General features: G+C 34.5%; 1 protein-coding gene across 1 annotated transcript; it reads right to left on the reverse strand.

Moving 5' to 3' along the window:
* Nucleotides 1-27: 27 nt before the first annotated feature.
* Nucleotides 28-1,687, reverse strand: LOC134235352 (uncharacterized). Its single transcript, XM_062717483.1, has one exon. It carries the CDS (start codon nucleotides 1,685-1,687, stop codon nucleotides 812-814), a length of 876 nt encoding a protein of 291 aa, XP_062573467.1. The 3' UTR covers nucleotides 28-811.
* Nucleotides 1,688-13,823: the final 12,136 nt, after the last annotated feature.

Below are 13,823 nucleotides of genomic sequence, written 5' to 3' on the forward strand. Positions count from 1 at the left end.
CGAACATTTGTGCTTTTACAGTACCTTTGTATTTATATCGTATATCTAATCTAACAGCCATAGAACATTTAGAAACTCATAATATACTAGGTGAATATCAAGCCCTCATAAGATTTAACATGAAGTCTGTCTAAAGTTAATTCTATGTTTAACGTCACCCGCACGCCTAGGTTTCGGAGAAATTGGCACTTTGAAAAAACAAACAAGTCCACATCTTTATGTCTCCTGAGTCACTCAGGTGACCTATTGTTATCTGTTTTTATCTGTCGTCCTGCGTTAACATTTGAACATTTTCAACTTCTCTAAAACGCTCAACCAATTTTAGCATAAAGCATCTATGGTTGAAGGGGAACAAAAATTGTGAATTTCATGGTCCTTGCACCCCCCCTTTGGGGTCTGAGGGATGGGGCCAAAACCACTAAAATTAATTTAATGCAAACTTTAAACATTTTCTTCTTTACTCCTGGACATCAAGAGCAGTCAAACTGTTGGCATGATTGTAATAAACATTGACTCTTCTACCAAATTAGTGAATTTCATAGCCTTAGCACCTAAAAACTACATTCTATAGAATTTGACAATATTTAGACCCTCTTTGAGGTATATTTGAGCTGAGTCTAATCATTTGATTATTTAACAAAAAGTCTGTACATGATAACAAATATTTACAGTATTTTAATTCATATAGATGAGTGAAGACCCGTTTGTTTGAAATTTTGTTGAATGTTTTCCACTTGTCCTTGTAGGTTTTGAAGTTTGTAGGTGACGTTAAACTTGGAATTAATCATCAAAGCTATAATTCAATGGATGCTTATTCAATTTCATACTTGTCAGCTATTTCCTTTAAAAGGGGGGCCTGCAAGTTAACAAGAACAACACAAACCTGAAATATTTTAGTTGACAAGTGTCGGTATTGGGAGGGAATATGATCAATTATATCGTAATTCTTGATCCTTTCATTCGCACGTTCAACATGTATTCTACTCCTTCCAATCTTGTAGCATAGCTCTGCCTCCTCTTTAGTGAAATGACATTTATTTGATAAAAATGGTGGTATGTTAAGAGTTACACCTGCTGGAAGTTTGTCGAATACATTAAACCCCTTGTCTGCTAGAATCATGTCACCAGGCTGAAGCATATTCAGAACATTACAATGGTCAACTATAGCTGCATCTGAAGTTGATCCCGGGTAGAGGTCAGAGCAGTAAACTAAAGCACCATTTGGGGCTACACAAGTAACTGCCTTCACTGTGTGGCGACTCTTGTAATTACTAAAAGACAGTGACTGACTGTTAAGGTCTGATGGAACATCTTGGGTGACCTCTGTTGCATCCATTGCTATGCGTGCACCTGAAAAATCTTCAAACGATCTGGGCATCGATCCTTGACATTTTACCTGACTGGGAATGCCAACTGCTTTCATTACTCCTTCAAACAATGTTTCATGAAGAGCACATACATACGTATTAATGATGTTAGAAATTGTTGCTCTGCTCGTGCCAAAACGATCTGCAAGATCAAGATCTCTACAGTTTAGTCTTAATTTCATCAGAGTCACAAGGAGCTGGTCAGCGACGCTAAAGCCTTTAACACTCCATCCCGCATAGTATGTAAAAGGACCCATTCTTTCCATAAGCTTAGCTAATATGTTGAACACCTCAGCAGGGAATGATGTATAAAGCAGCATCTGTAAGGATAAAATACTTATTTTTCAATTTAATCAAAAAGGTACATGTATTAGTTTAGCTTTCAAAGAAGGGTTTAGCTCACTTGACCAACACACAGGAATTATTCCATTCATGGTGTTTTCTAGAGATTATGCAGTTAAAGTATATATCATTGAGGGAGTTAGCAAGATTCCCTATATCACTTAAAAAATAATGATTCATTGCTTAAATAACATTTGGCGAAGTGTTTGACGAGAGATAATTAAATGACGTATATTTAACAATTACTTTTACGTCATATTTCACCAAAATATATCATTTTGCCCTGCAAAAGAGCAGTACCGCTGTTACCGTGAAACGGTCTATTATCACTTTTGTGACGTCGTACATGTATATATATGTACAAGTTAACGGATATGAACCTCCATATCAATTGTTTTGATATTTCCTTCCCTCTAGAATCATGATGTTTTTAATTGTTTGCAAATACTACCCATCTGTATTTGAATATTGTCTAACATTTTCATGCTCACTCCTCCATGGCACCTGACCCACATCTGATTTTTGAAGGTCCGAATTTAGTCTTTTTCTATAATGTATTGCTTAGTGCACTTTGATCCTTAATACTGTTCGTTATCTCCATATGTTTTATACAATTTTTAAAATGTTATTTTGGCGATGAATTGCTTATGTTTTGGTTTAGTACCCTTTCCTCAGAATTTAAATACTAGTACCTGTAGCTGATCCCTTTTTGGTTCAATCTTATATAAGGGCTGTCGTCCGCGTGGCGCAGCGTTTAAGAGATTTTGCTCTAGAATCGCGAAGTAAAGAGTCACCGGTTCGAATCCCAATGTGGAACGCAGAGATCGGTCCTTCAGATGTCACCGAATAAATCGAGGACCCATGTCGCAGGGGGTGCTTGCACAGAAAAGATCCCTCACTGCTCTATTGCCCTGAGTGCCGAGTATAGGACAAAATTTGCAGCTTTCCACCGTCAAGTTGTGGCGTCTCCATATGATCATTCTTAAAAAATTCTCCAGAGGGACGTTAAACAATATCCAATAAATCAGTAAATATATATTACAAATTATTGTAATCCTCAATGGCAAATATTAGGATACCAACAGTCCTTTTTAAAGTTAACATTAAACTTGCTTTTTGATTTTCTATCAGATGACCCTTCTCAGGAAATACAACACATTGCTCATTAGATTGGTGTGAATTTTTATATAGAAATTGTTAGACTTTACTTCTGCCATGAATTGTTTATTAGATTTTACGTTTACTCTATCATAACAAGGAGCTCAACGTTGTTGTGTTCAGAAGACAAGTGATGTTAAGGCTTATATGATATTCTGATCCCACCGCTCCATTATATGTTCTAAGATGTCCATCTGATCGTTTTCTCCCATTACACAACAGTTTGGAAGGGTTTTTCACTGATCGATATTAATTTTTCATATTTCATAGCACTTTATAGTCGCCTGCTTGGCACAGTGGTTAGAGGTTCTGCTCTATAGTCGCGAAGTTAGGAGTCGCTGGTTTTAATCCTACTGTGGGACGTGTAGACCGGTCTTACAAAAGAAACCTATAAACAGAGGTCTCTTGTTGCAGTAGGTGCTGGCACAAAAAAGCTCCCTCAGAGCTCAATGGCCCTGAGTGTCGAGTTTATGACTAAATTTGTAGCTCTTCACCGGCAAGTGATGGCGTCTCCATATAAGTGAAAAATTCTCAAAAGGGACATTTAACAACATACAGTCATATGTACATGTACTTTTGTATGGAAAATATGCATGATATAATATTTACATTCAGTATAATTTTCCTTATCAAATCTATTAGAAATCCACGACGTTCAAATTTCTATAACACACGCGAAACCTTGTCACCGCGCGTTAGAATACACAGTAGGAACTATATGCATTTTCAATACTCTAGAAACACCAAAATGTAAAATGTTTTATTTCAATTTAATGAAAAACTACAACCCTGAAAAATTAACGTAGAAATTAACGTAATGTGCGTTAAGAATTAATTTGTCACTTTTTTAATCGCAATGTTTGTTTGCGTAATTTAACTTTGCAACGTCACTTAACGTCATCTGACGTCACAAACGGCTCTTACGTCTATTAACCACGTTAGTTTTGAACGGCGCTTAATTCACATAAAATGTTAACGAGAAAAGCAATTATGAAGAAGGAAAATTAGAGAATGTAAATATAAGCATTGAATTCATATTTTTGGCTGTCTTCGGTCCTATAACACCCCTGGCCGTGCCGACAATTTTATCATACCGCGCTAACGCGCGGTATTCAATTTGTCGGCACGGCCTGGTGTGTTATAGGACCGAAGACAGCCAAAATTATGAATTCAATGCTTAATACGATTTTGATAGCAATATGTTGTATTATTATACCTCTGTTTATTTTTTCTATATAAAAATAAGGCGAATAAACATGCTATTTTTTCTAAACAGTCTCTACCGTGAAATAGTTGTGTGCTATTTGCCCATGGTGAATAGTCCTCAAACTATTCAACGGCAGCATTCGATTTCCCTCGCTTTTCATCTCTGAAAAATTTCTGATTTTACATGGATTGTGACGCGTATATATTATGACGTAACAAAAGTTAAGTCAGAACCGGTATAATATGGAATATCATAATTGTGTGTACCCTTGACTCCCAAAAGTTAACAAAAGTTAAGTCAGCATCGGTATAATAAAACACCTATTTACTGACTATTCGAACAAGAGCAAGTTTATCGTCCCCCTCGACAGCAAACTATTACCCTCGGCTGCGCCTCGGGAAATAGTTTGCTGTCTTGGGGGACGATAAACTTGCTATTGTCCTCATAGCCAGTAAATAGGTGTATAATATTTCTTACAGCAACATACTGTAGAGTTTGAAAAATTAATGACTGTGCTCCTTAATTATTTATATAGTACTATATATTGAAGAGATTAAATTTTGCTTTTGCTAACGAACAATTAAACTGGCAGTGTTCTTTTGTCTTCTTTGATTCAAAATGAAAATTCCAGTGACCTTAAAATAAAAAATAGATACATAATATATCAAAAAATCTTACATATGAATTTTTAATTCTAGATACTTTACAAGAAAAAACATAAATAATCTGGTAACATGCCTTTTTACTTACACAGAAATGTGCATAACCAATAGAAAAATAATAGATGCAGTGGCTACCAAATGCACTGGTTCAAATCTAGTGTCATTTTGTACATGTATAATTTATTTCCTCAAAATAATTAACATTATAATTAACTGATAAATAACAAAACAATAAATACCAAAATTTATATTTCATAAGAACTTATCTCGTGATATGCTGTTGGAACTGGAAGTAAACAAATTTAATACTGGCATTCACAATAATTTCATTAAAATTCAGCTATTTTAAAATAGAAAGTAGTAGTGACATTTTTTAAAATTAGATTCACTTTGAATTGCACCTGTGTTTTTACAGTACAGGCAACGCGGATCCCGTATTTCCCGCGTCCCCGCCGCGGTATAATTACAACGCGGTATTTGGCCAGGTAGACAGGTAAACCGCGTTCCCTCCGCGGGAAATTCATCACTTACCTGTCCCCGCCGCGGTTAAATCATCGATCAATTAGTGACAATTAGTATCGTAAACAAACGGGAGTTATCTCCCCGAATTGTAATTTGCGAATTTTCCCTGTAACAAAAAAAAAAAAACACAAACAAACAAACAAACAAAAAACAAAAACCAAAAAAAACCCCGTGTGTTTATTAATAAATTTTGCTATGAATAGAATTTAAACTAAGAAAAAATAAGTTTATTTTTGTTTCTAAAATTACACATCAATCTTTGAAATTGAATAGAAAATTTTATTAAATTGTTACGTCTTTGCAATTGGTAAATTATTTTGTTTTATTAAGAATCTATCAAGAAACAAAATTAAATACTAGAAATTTTAATTAGTTTTTTTTAATCTTCATATTATATGCAAACTGTAATAAATGTTGAACTCAGACTGTTTAAGTTTCGATGAACGATTTCTGCATTCGTTTGAAAAAAAAGATGTACATCTTTTAAAAAATGTTCATCTTCATATTGTTTATTAATTAATTTCGATTTATTGTATATAAAATGTACAGGCTTTTTCTTAAAGTGTCAAATTACCGGAAAACATCCGTTGACGAGCACGTGAATTTAAATTTTCTTTATCCAAGATATCAAGAAAAAGTTCTGTTCTTCTTTACTCATCGTTTATGTTCTGTTCCCAAATTAAGTTAATTTAATTAATTAATTTTCTTTAATGTATTTCCCTCTTTTATATAAATATGCAGGCATTTTTCTCCAATTGTCAAATGACCGGAAAGCATTCGATGACGAGAGTTAACTTTGAGCACGTGAACTTTATACAAGAGATCAAGAAAAAATATCGTTTTTCACCTTCACGTTAACATGTTTTACTTTTTAATACAATGTCTTTCTTTTTAATTTTAATATTTCTTGATTTTCGTGTTCAATAGATAAGATAGGATGTGCAGGTGTAATGATAAACTTCACAGACGAAATTATAGTTTAATATATTAATAAATATTCAATGCAAAAATTCATATATTTTTGTTTTCTTTGACAAATTCTGTTTCTTTGTGTATTAATTATTAGCCGCGATCATTTCCTGTGTATAGGGATTAGCAGAGCCTGAGCAGGAAACGACATGCCCTGGGGGTTTCACACCTGTCTTACAGTATACCTTGGGTAAAGCTCGCAGGATGTGCACATCGTCGTCTAGCCATTTAACAACACATTTAATTCATTGTTTCATTATTATTTCATCGATATCATTTTCAGATGCAATATTAGCCTTTGAATTTGTGTCAAATTATTGTTCCTTTTTTTAAACTGAGTGTATAAAAAGAATAAAAGTAAAAAAAAAAAACTTTTAAGGTAGTTCTATACTCGGCACTAAATGGGCTCAATCTTTAAAAATCTGCTTTTATAAGATAGACATACATCCCAGCAATGGATAGACACAAGAAAAATTATATGTCAACATGTTCACTTTTCCGCTATAGCCCATCGGAGTATATACCCTGAAATGTAAAATACTGAAATTTTACCTTTCCTAGATTTTGTTGTATATAAATTAATTTAAGTCTAAATATTCAACTTTTATACCCAAAATAGAGTAGAAACATGTTAGTAAACAATAAAATGTCATTGTTTTGCATGAATTATTTTAAATATATGCACTTTTTTAGGCTATTGTATCAAAATTTAATGTGAGAAAATATGCTTCAAAGGACAATCTCGGCCATTAAAAAAAATTATGGACTCAAACTTCGTAAATTTGCATTATTTTTACTAAATTATATTTAAGAAAAATAATAAGCTTAAAAAAATTATATGTTGACGCATTACTTTTCGTGATATGAGCTCTACACTAAAGGGACCCCCCCTATTTTCTTTCTTCCAGAAGTAATATATTGCCACATATTTCTGTAATACTATTAATGTTTGAGTGTATCCTTGTATTAACAAGGTTGTACATAATTTAAAACAATAAAACCTATTGTCCCTAAAATTTATTTTTTTTTAACTCAATAATAAAAATAAATAAATAAAACACACCTGTCTGTAAATTGGAGACAATGAAAATGAAAGTAAATCATTGATTCTAAGAAACTGGATGATTTTGCTACAGAAAGTAACGAAGTGCGCTGCAAGTGAATCAACTTTTGTCAAATACTTATTCAAATGATAATTTTGCATTGGGATTCGTGGGTAAGCAGGTTGGGGGAGGGGGTATGTGTTTAATGCAAAAATTATTATTCAAAGTAAATTTTGTAATGTTTGATTAGTAAAATCCATAAATTGTCTAAGTCAAATCGTAGTTATTACTTTTCTTCCGAATTATCACTATTAGCTTCAACTTGGCAGCCGACAATAGTCGCCTCGATAGTTTGATACATGTTCTGATGTAGCATGTATATGGTCCGTGTTTTCGGCGCGGCATATAAAACATGCAGCATTCACAGAAATATCGTTTTATTACTTAATTATTTCTGTCTACCGAAAGTTGTTCCCAGCCTTCTCTTTTTAATTAATTTATCCTTAAAATGTAGAATATGTCTATGTTGACGCGACCGACTTCGAGCAAAATCGTTACCGGATATTTAAAACGCTAAGTAAAAGTCAAACCTATATAGTTAAAAAATCTCATCTCGGAAAAAGGAAGCGCGGTTCCGGTTTTACTATTCGTAAATGACGTAGTGCGAGTATAGACCTACTTTAAACCAAATTAATGAAGTATTTGATATTAATTCAATCAAATAATGATCCATTACTATGTTATTTCGTGTCTGTTTATAACTGTACCAGTTAGAAGATTGAGAGAGAGAGAGAGAGAGAGAGAGAGAGAGAGAGAGAGAGAGAGAGAGAGAGAGGAAAAATATCACAGTATTAAGGAACGTGCATGATCGCTTTTCCTCCTATTTGATCAGTATATCAATTTCTTAAGTCTAGCGAATAAAACAACCGCTGATTTATCAGTTTATTGACAATTTGTCGAATTTGTCTAAGTTTTATTGTTATATTTATCGAGAGACTTGTTTATGATCCACTTTCTTCTTTCGTTTAGCCTATGTACATGACATGTAATTTGAATTACTTCCCTTTTTGTTGCCAGATTACAACGACAGATTTTGGTGGTAAATTAAAATGTATTTTTGTTAAAAAATTTGATTAAGAAAAACACAGACAGTATATTAAAATTGTCGAATTTTGAAAATATTTATTTGAAACAAAAAATTTACTGAAAAAGGATTCTGTCTGCAACAAAAACATTCTTTATTTCATACATTTCAATTCATGAGCTACACATGAAAAAAAACGGCTTCGTTTTACAATGTCGTAGGAAAACGCATACGGGTAATACACTCAGGTAACATCCTGTGTATATAGGTAGTATGTACACTAGACAGCGTCGTTCCCTCGGGGCTTCTCATCCGCTTCGAGTAAGCTCCACTCCACACCAAACTTACCTGAGGAACACCGAACGGTTACACAGTCGACATCTGGAAACTTGAAGCATGGCAACTATGGAAGGGAATTACCGCCAAAAGTCTATGTATCTTCCTTTTATTCTTATTCTGCCTTCTTCTTTATGCTTTGTTATTATTGTAATTATATGTCACTTTATTCTTTTCATATTCGTCTTTATTACATTTCACTTTGACTTTTACAGTATTTTAAATGATTATATCTATTACGAACGTTAACTCAATCACGCAAACAATGAAGCATATTCAATGAAGACGAATACGAGTTGTCCTAATTTAGTGCCGCATTATAACGCTAGGTGGCAGGGGTGTTCGCTAAGAGTGTTGGTAAAATTAGGTAAGCAAACCGGGCCGGGGTTATTCGAGTTTTTTTTCCAATTTTCTGCCTTAATACTTTATCAATCGAACTTAAATTTTCAAATGAATGATGTTTGTTATTAGTTCAGGTATGTATCCGATACATGCCATAATCCCTCGGAAGTCTCGCTAGATGGTAAGATTTCCCCTGGAAGACTGACAACATAGTGATGCTTCCTTCGGAAGACTATACAGTGGGACTTCCCCCGGGGTATAGCTAGTCTTCCGTGGGAAATCTCGCTATATATAGCAATTCGCCCCCCCCCCACCCTTCATAGCAACCCTTCCCCCGAATAGTTTTTTAATCGTAAAACGATGTTTATACATGTATATACGAACGTTTTCAGTTTTTGAAGAAAAGTTATCCGTCCTATACACATGATACATGTATGAATAAATATTTAAATAATATAATTTTAAAAGTTCTTTATAATTAAATCATTTTAACCAATAGTTAAACATAGATAATCTTCACGAGAACATATGGATAATGACCCCCCTCCCCCTGGGTTAGGTCGCCCGCGTGGCACTGTGGTTACGGCCATGAGGTACAGAAGTAAGGAGTCGATCAATACGTCGTGGGTAAGAATCCCACTGTAGGACGTGGAGTTCAATCCATCGGATGAGATCTAGACCTTGTTATTCGAGGTCCCGTGTCGCAGTAGGTGCTGGCACGAAAAAAGATCCCTCACTGCTCAATGCCTATAAGTGCCAAGTATATTGGACAAATTTGCAGCTCTCCACCGGCAAGATGTGGCTTCTCCTTTTGAGTTAAAAATTCTCGCAAGGGACATTATACAATGTACAATCAAACCACAAGTCTCAATATATATATTGACTTTCGGTTGGACGACCTCCTATGGGGTAAGTTTCGCCGGTAGAGGGGTGGGTGACCACGAAACATTTTCCTAAATATAACTTTTTACTACTGGAAAAGTTCACCGAAAGGCTTGTTGCCCCAATCCCTTACCCTTTTTGTTGCAGTACTAATAGTCAATTTATTTATTGAAAGTCATGTACTTATTGGCATGAGTAAAATTTAGTACTGAAAAAAAGTTGACGACCCCTCCCCCCTCACCACCACCAAACAGAATTTTCGAATTCTAAGGTTTTTTTCAGCTCTCCTGACTGATCACAAATACGATGCGTACTAAAGATATTTCTTTCTTTATTGAAAATTAAGTGCTATTTTAATATAAAATATTAACGCTGAAAATAAGACCAGGGAGTTTCTAGTATGTCTGGATGCATGAAGCGTAGTTCCTACTTCGCCTACCATGCGCGGATCTAGAGGGGGCTGGGGTGTTAGGACCCCCTGGAATTTACAAGGTTTAAAAATATATACTAAAGCAAGGAAAAAAAGTTAAACGCTCCCTATGAAATAGGATTTTGACGTTTGGGAGAGTTTAGGTTTTTTATGCTCGTCAAGAAATTACTGGGATTGGAATTTTTTTTTGGACTGGGGTGGAATCCCCCCCCCCTCCCTCCCTGGAAAAAAAATTTTGGATCCGCGCCTGCCTATCCATATTAATGCTCCTCACTCCTTTGCAAAGCCCTGTCCCTAGAATCACGCACATGAGCAGTTACTATCTGTCGTGAAATGAAGTTCAGTTCAGTGGATGGTTCTGAAAAACAACCCAATTTATGAGGGTTAACTAGTATCAAAATATTGAACATTTTTATACCAATTAAACTGGAATTCAATTATAAAACAAATAATTAACTTTAATAGAGCTATATTTTTCAGGCGAGAGAACAGAGACGTAGCATTGTACGTTTTTGAAAGTGGGGAGGGGGCAACAAGAGAATAAATATTAAAGTACCCGGCTGAAAACAACTTGACAAGCGCACCCCCCCCCCCCCCCTTTGCCATGGATGGGATGCAGTATAGGTTTAAAATGGGGAAAGTGGTGGTGTGTGGAAAAAAAAAAAACTTTGGAACTGGAGTTCGAATCTAACTCCCCCCCCCCACGAAATTGAATATTTGAGTTCGGAAAATTGACATTTCTTTTCTTTTCTTTCTTTTTTTTTTTTGCTTGTCAGGTTTTTATTTTTGAAGGTCTTAAAAAATTCTTACACTTAGCCCCCCCCCACTTTCAATTTGCTTCCGATGCCAATGAAATCCTATTTCGAAGGCGGGGTGAGTTTTGGGTTAGATTCAACTTCCCCTATAGAATCAAATTTAATTTTGTTTTCCTACTATACGTACTACATTAACTTATTTGACCCTTACTCTTACAAAAAGTGGGTCGGCCTTTCAATTAACATATTCAGTATAGTATAAAGTTTTATGTCTGAAAAAAGAGGCCGCTATTCATGTGTGCCCAGAGAAAATAAATACGGAGTTTCCATTATTGGATCGGATAATTGGATCCGGCCTTCAGAAGTTCGATTGATAATTAAAGTACTAAGGCGTATTGAAGAATCTCAAATAACCCGACCCGGGTTTGGTTACCTAGTTTTACCAACACTCGTAGCGAACACCACACCACCTAGCGTTATAATGCCGCACTAAATTTTGACGGTTTGACAACTTCCATTCGTCTTCATTAAATATGCTTCATTGTTTGCGTGATTGAATAATTTATTTAAGAAACTGTTTAAGTTTAAAAGATAGTAGAATGAATTTACAAAAATAAAGCAACATAGAAGTAAGGACAAAATGAAGATGGATAAAAGTCAAAGTGAAATGTAATAAAGACGAATATGAAAAGAATAAAGTGACATATACTTACTATAATAACAAAGCATAAAGAAGTAGGCAGAATAAGAATAAAAGGAAGATACATAGAATTTTGGCGGTAATTCCCTTCCATAGGCAACTTGCTGATTAAAATAAGTTAATTTCTGTGTTGTGTGTTCAAATATTTTAAGGGTCCATATTTTTGTTTGTGTTTTATTTGAACCGGAGAAATCTGAAATTTGTTTTAATATGTTCATAAACATGATTTTAGTAATTTTCGAAAAGAGCAGAAAATAGAAATACAATCATTCAAATACTAGCTATGATATTACTGATATTCTGAATAGAAATACCTGTGATTATTTTACTAACAACCCCCCCCCCCTCAAAAAAATCGTTTAGTTACAGTGTAGCGCATAATAATGGAGCAACGGTATTCTTCCTACACTTAGGCGTGTTTTGTTAAAATTTAATTGTAATTATGTATCACTATCTATCATCGTTTTTCATGCTATTATTTATAGCAGACATGTATTTAGAAGTAACGGTACTTTTCTAAATGAAACCAAATGACTGATATAATCTCGCAGATAAATAGACACATAGCTATATGTAACTGCAACTGCACGGGTTAATTGTGAACACCGGATTACAGTGCATATAAAGAGAAGCGATATCATGGTATTCTTTAAATCTTAATTATACTTTTTTAGCAATTTGAAGATCATTTGGGGTAGTATTATTGATTTTGGAAATAAACTTTAAGTTAATATATTCGATAAATTATTCGACTTTATTTCAACCTATACTGTACATGTATTACTGTTAACAGACGTTTTGGAGAATTAATTAATTTTGAGTGACCATTGGTAAAAAAAAATGTTTTTTATTAAACAATTTGATAAAACTTAAAAATGAATTTTTAAAGAATCCATGTAATGGTATAAGTCTATTAATATTAATGTGGTCGTAACCCCCCCCCCCCCCCCCCCCCCCCCCCCCATCATTTCGACACGATTAAAAATCGACAATACTTTACAGGTAAGAACATCTAAGCTGAAGAATAACGGTAGCGGGCCCCGCCGCGGTGTAAACACGGTCTCAGGTAGCAACGCGATCAAAACCCGCGACGGTGTAACGCGGAAAGGATTAATACACCGCGGAGGGGACGCGGTCTAATACGGGATCCGCGTTGCCTGTACTGTAAATTATTGAAACTGCTACAAAAATTATACAAACTAAACATAAGGATTCACTTATCTTTCCTGGTACATGTATGTTAAGGTAACTGATACCTTATAACTTGAAACCTTTATATTTCTATATATTTTTAGCCTTCTGTATTTCATTTCATTAAGTTTACTTCCTGAGGAATCTTAGCCCATAGATTTCATTGCGAATAATAATTTCGCTCCAAAGTGGGTGAACAGAATGGCATTTTCTTGTATTATTTTCTTTTAAACGTAACGAACTGGGAACAGAGCAAACATGGGCCTCAATGGTGGGATCAGATGCAATGAAGAAGAGAACATCCCCTTCCGACTGGTCAGACCAGCTGTGAGCTCTTTGTCATGATTGAGAAATAAAGGGAAAATCCATCGACAATTCAGTGTATAGATAACAGACTAACAATTAGCAAAACTACAGTCTGCATTTGACTCAATGATAGTATTGACCGTAGAACTTACGAAATGATGATTTTCAATGAGATGCTGATATTCTTGTTTCATCAACTTGATTGTCAATGATTTATAGTGTACCTTGCTTTAAAAATTGTTCATACTTATAGCATAATCTTGTTGAATCTTCTGAGAGATATAAATCCCATGTGCAGTTGATGAAGGCATAATAAGGAAAGTAGACGATTGAAAAAATAATTCATTACGTTTATCTTAATCTGGGTTGTTGGATTACCAATAATGTCTTTTTCAAGTAATATTTCTAAATATTAAACAGATGTGTCAGACTCTGTGGTTAACATGTCTCTAAGTAGAAAACTATCGATTGTAAACAATAAACAATATCTATGTGTACGTCTTTTTTCTCATTGTAACTAAATTGAA

This window comes from Saccostrea cucullata, unplaced genomic scaffold (genome assembly GCF_032062105.1).
Source record: "Saccostrea cucullata isolate Sc308-1 unplaced genomic scaffold, CSIRO_AGI_Scuc_v1 ctg2510, whole genome shotgun sequence".
Taxonomy (NCBI): domain Eukaryota; kingdom Metazoa; phylum Mollusca; class Bivalvia; order Ostreida; family Ostreidae; genus Saccostrea; species Saccostrea cuccullata.

What these genes read in the sequence shown, in the direction of transcription:
- LOC134235352 (XM_062717483.1), bottom strand. Translation starts at nt 1,687, where the DNA reads ATGCTGCTTTATACATCATTCCCTGCTGAGGTGTTCAACATATTAGCT.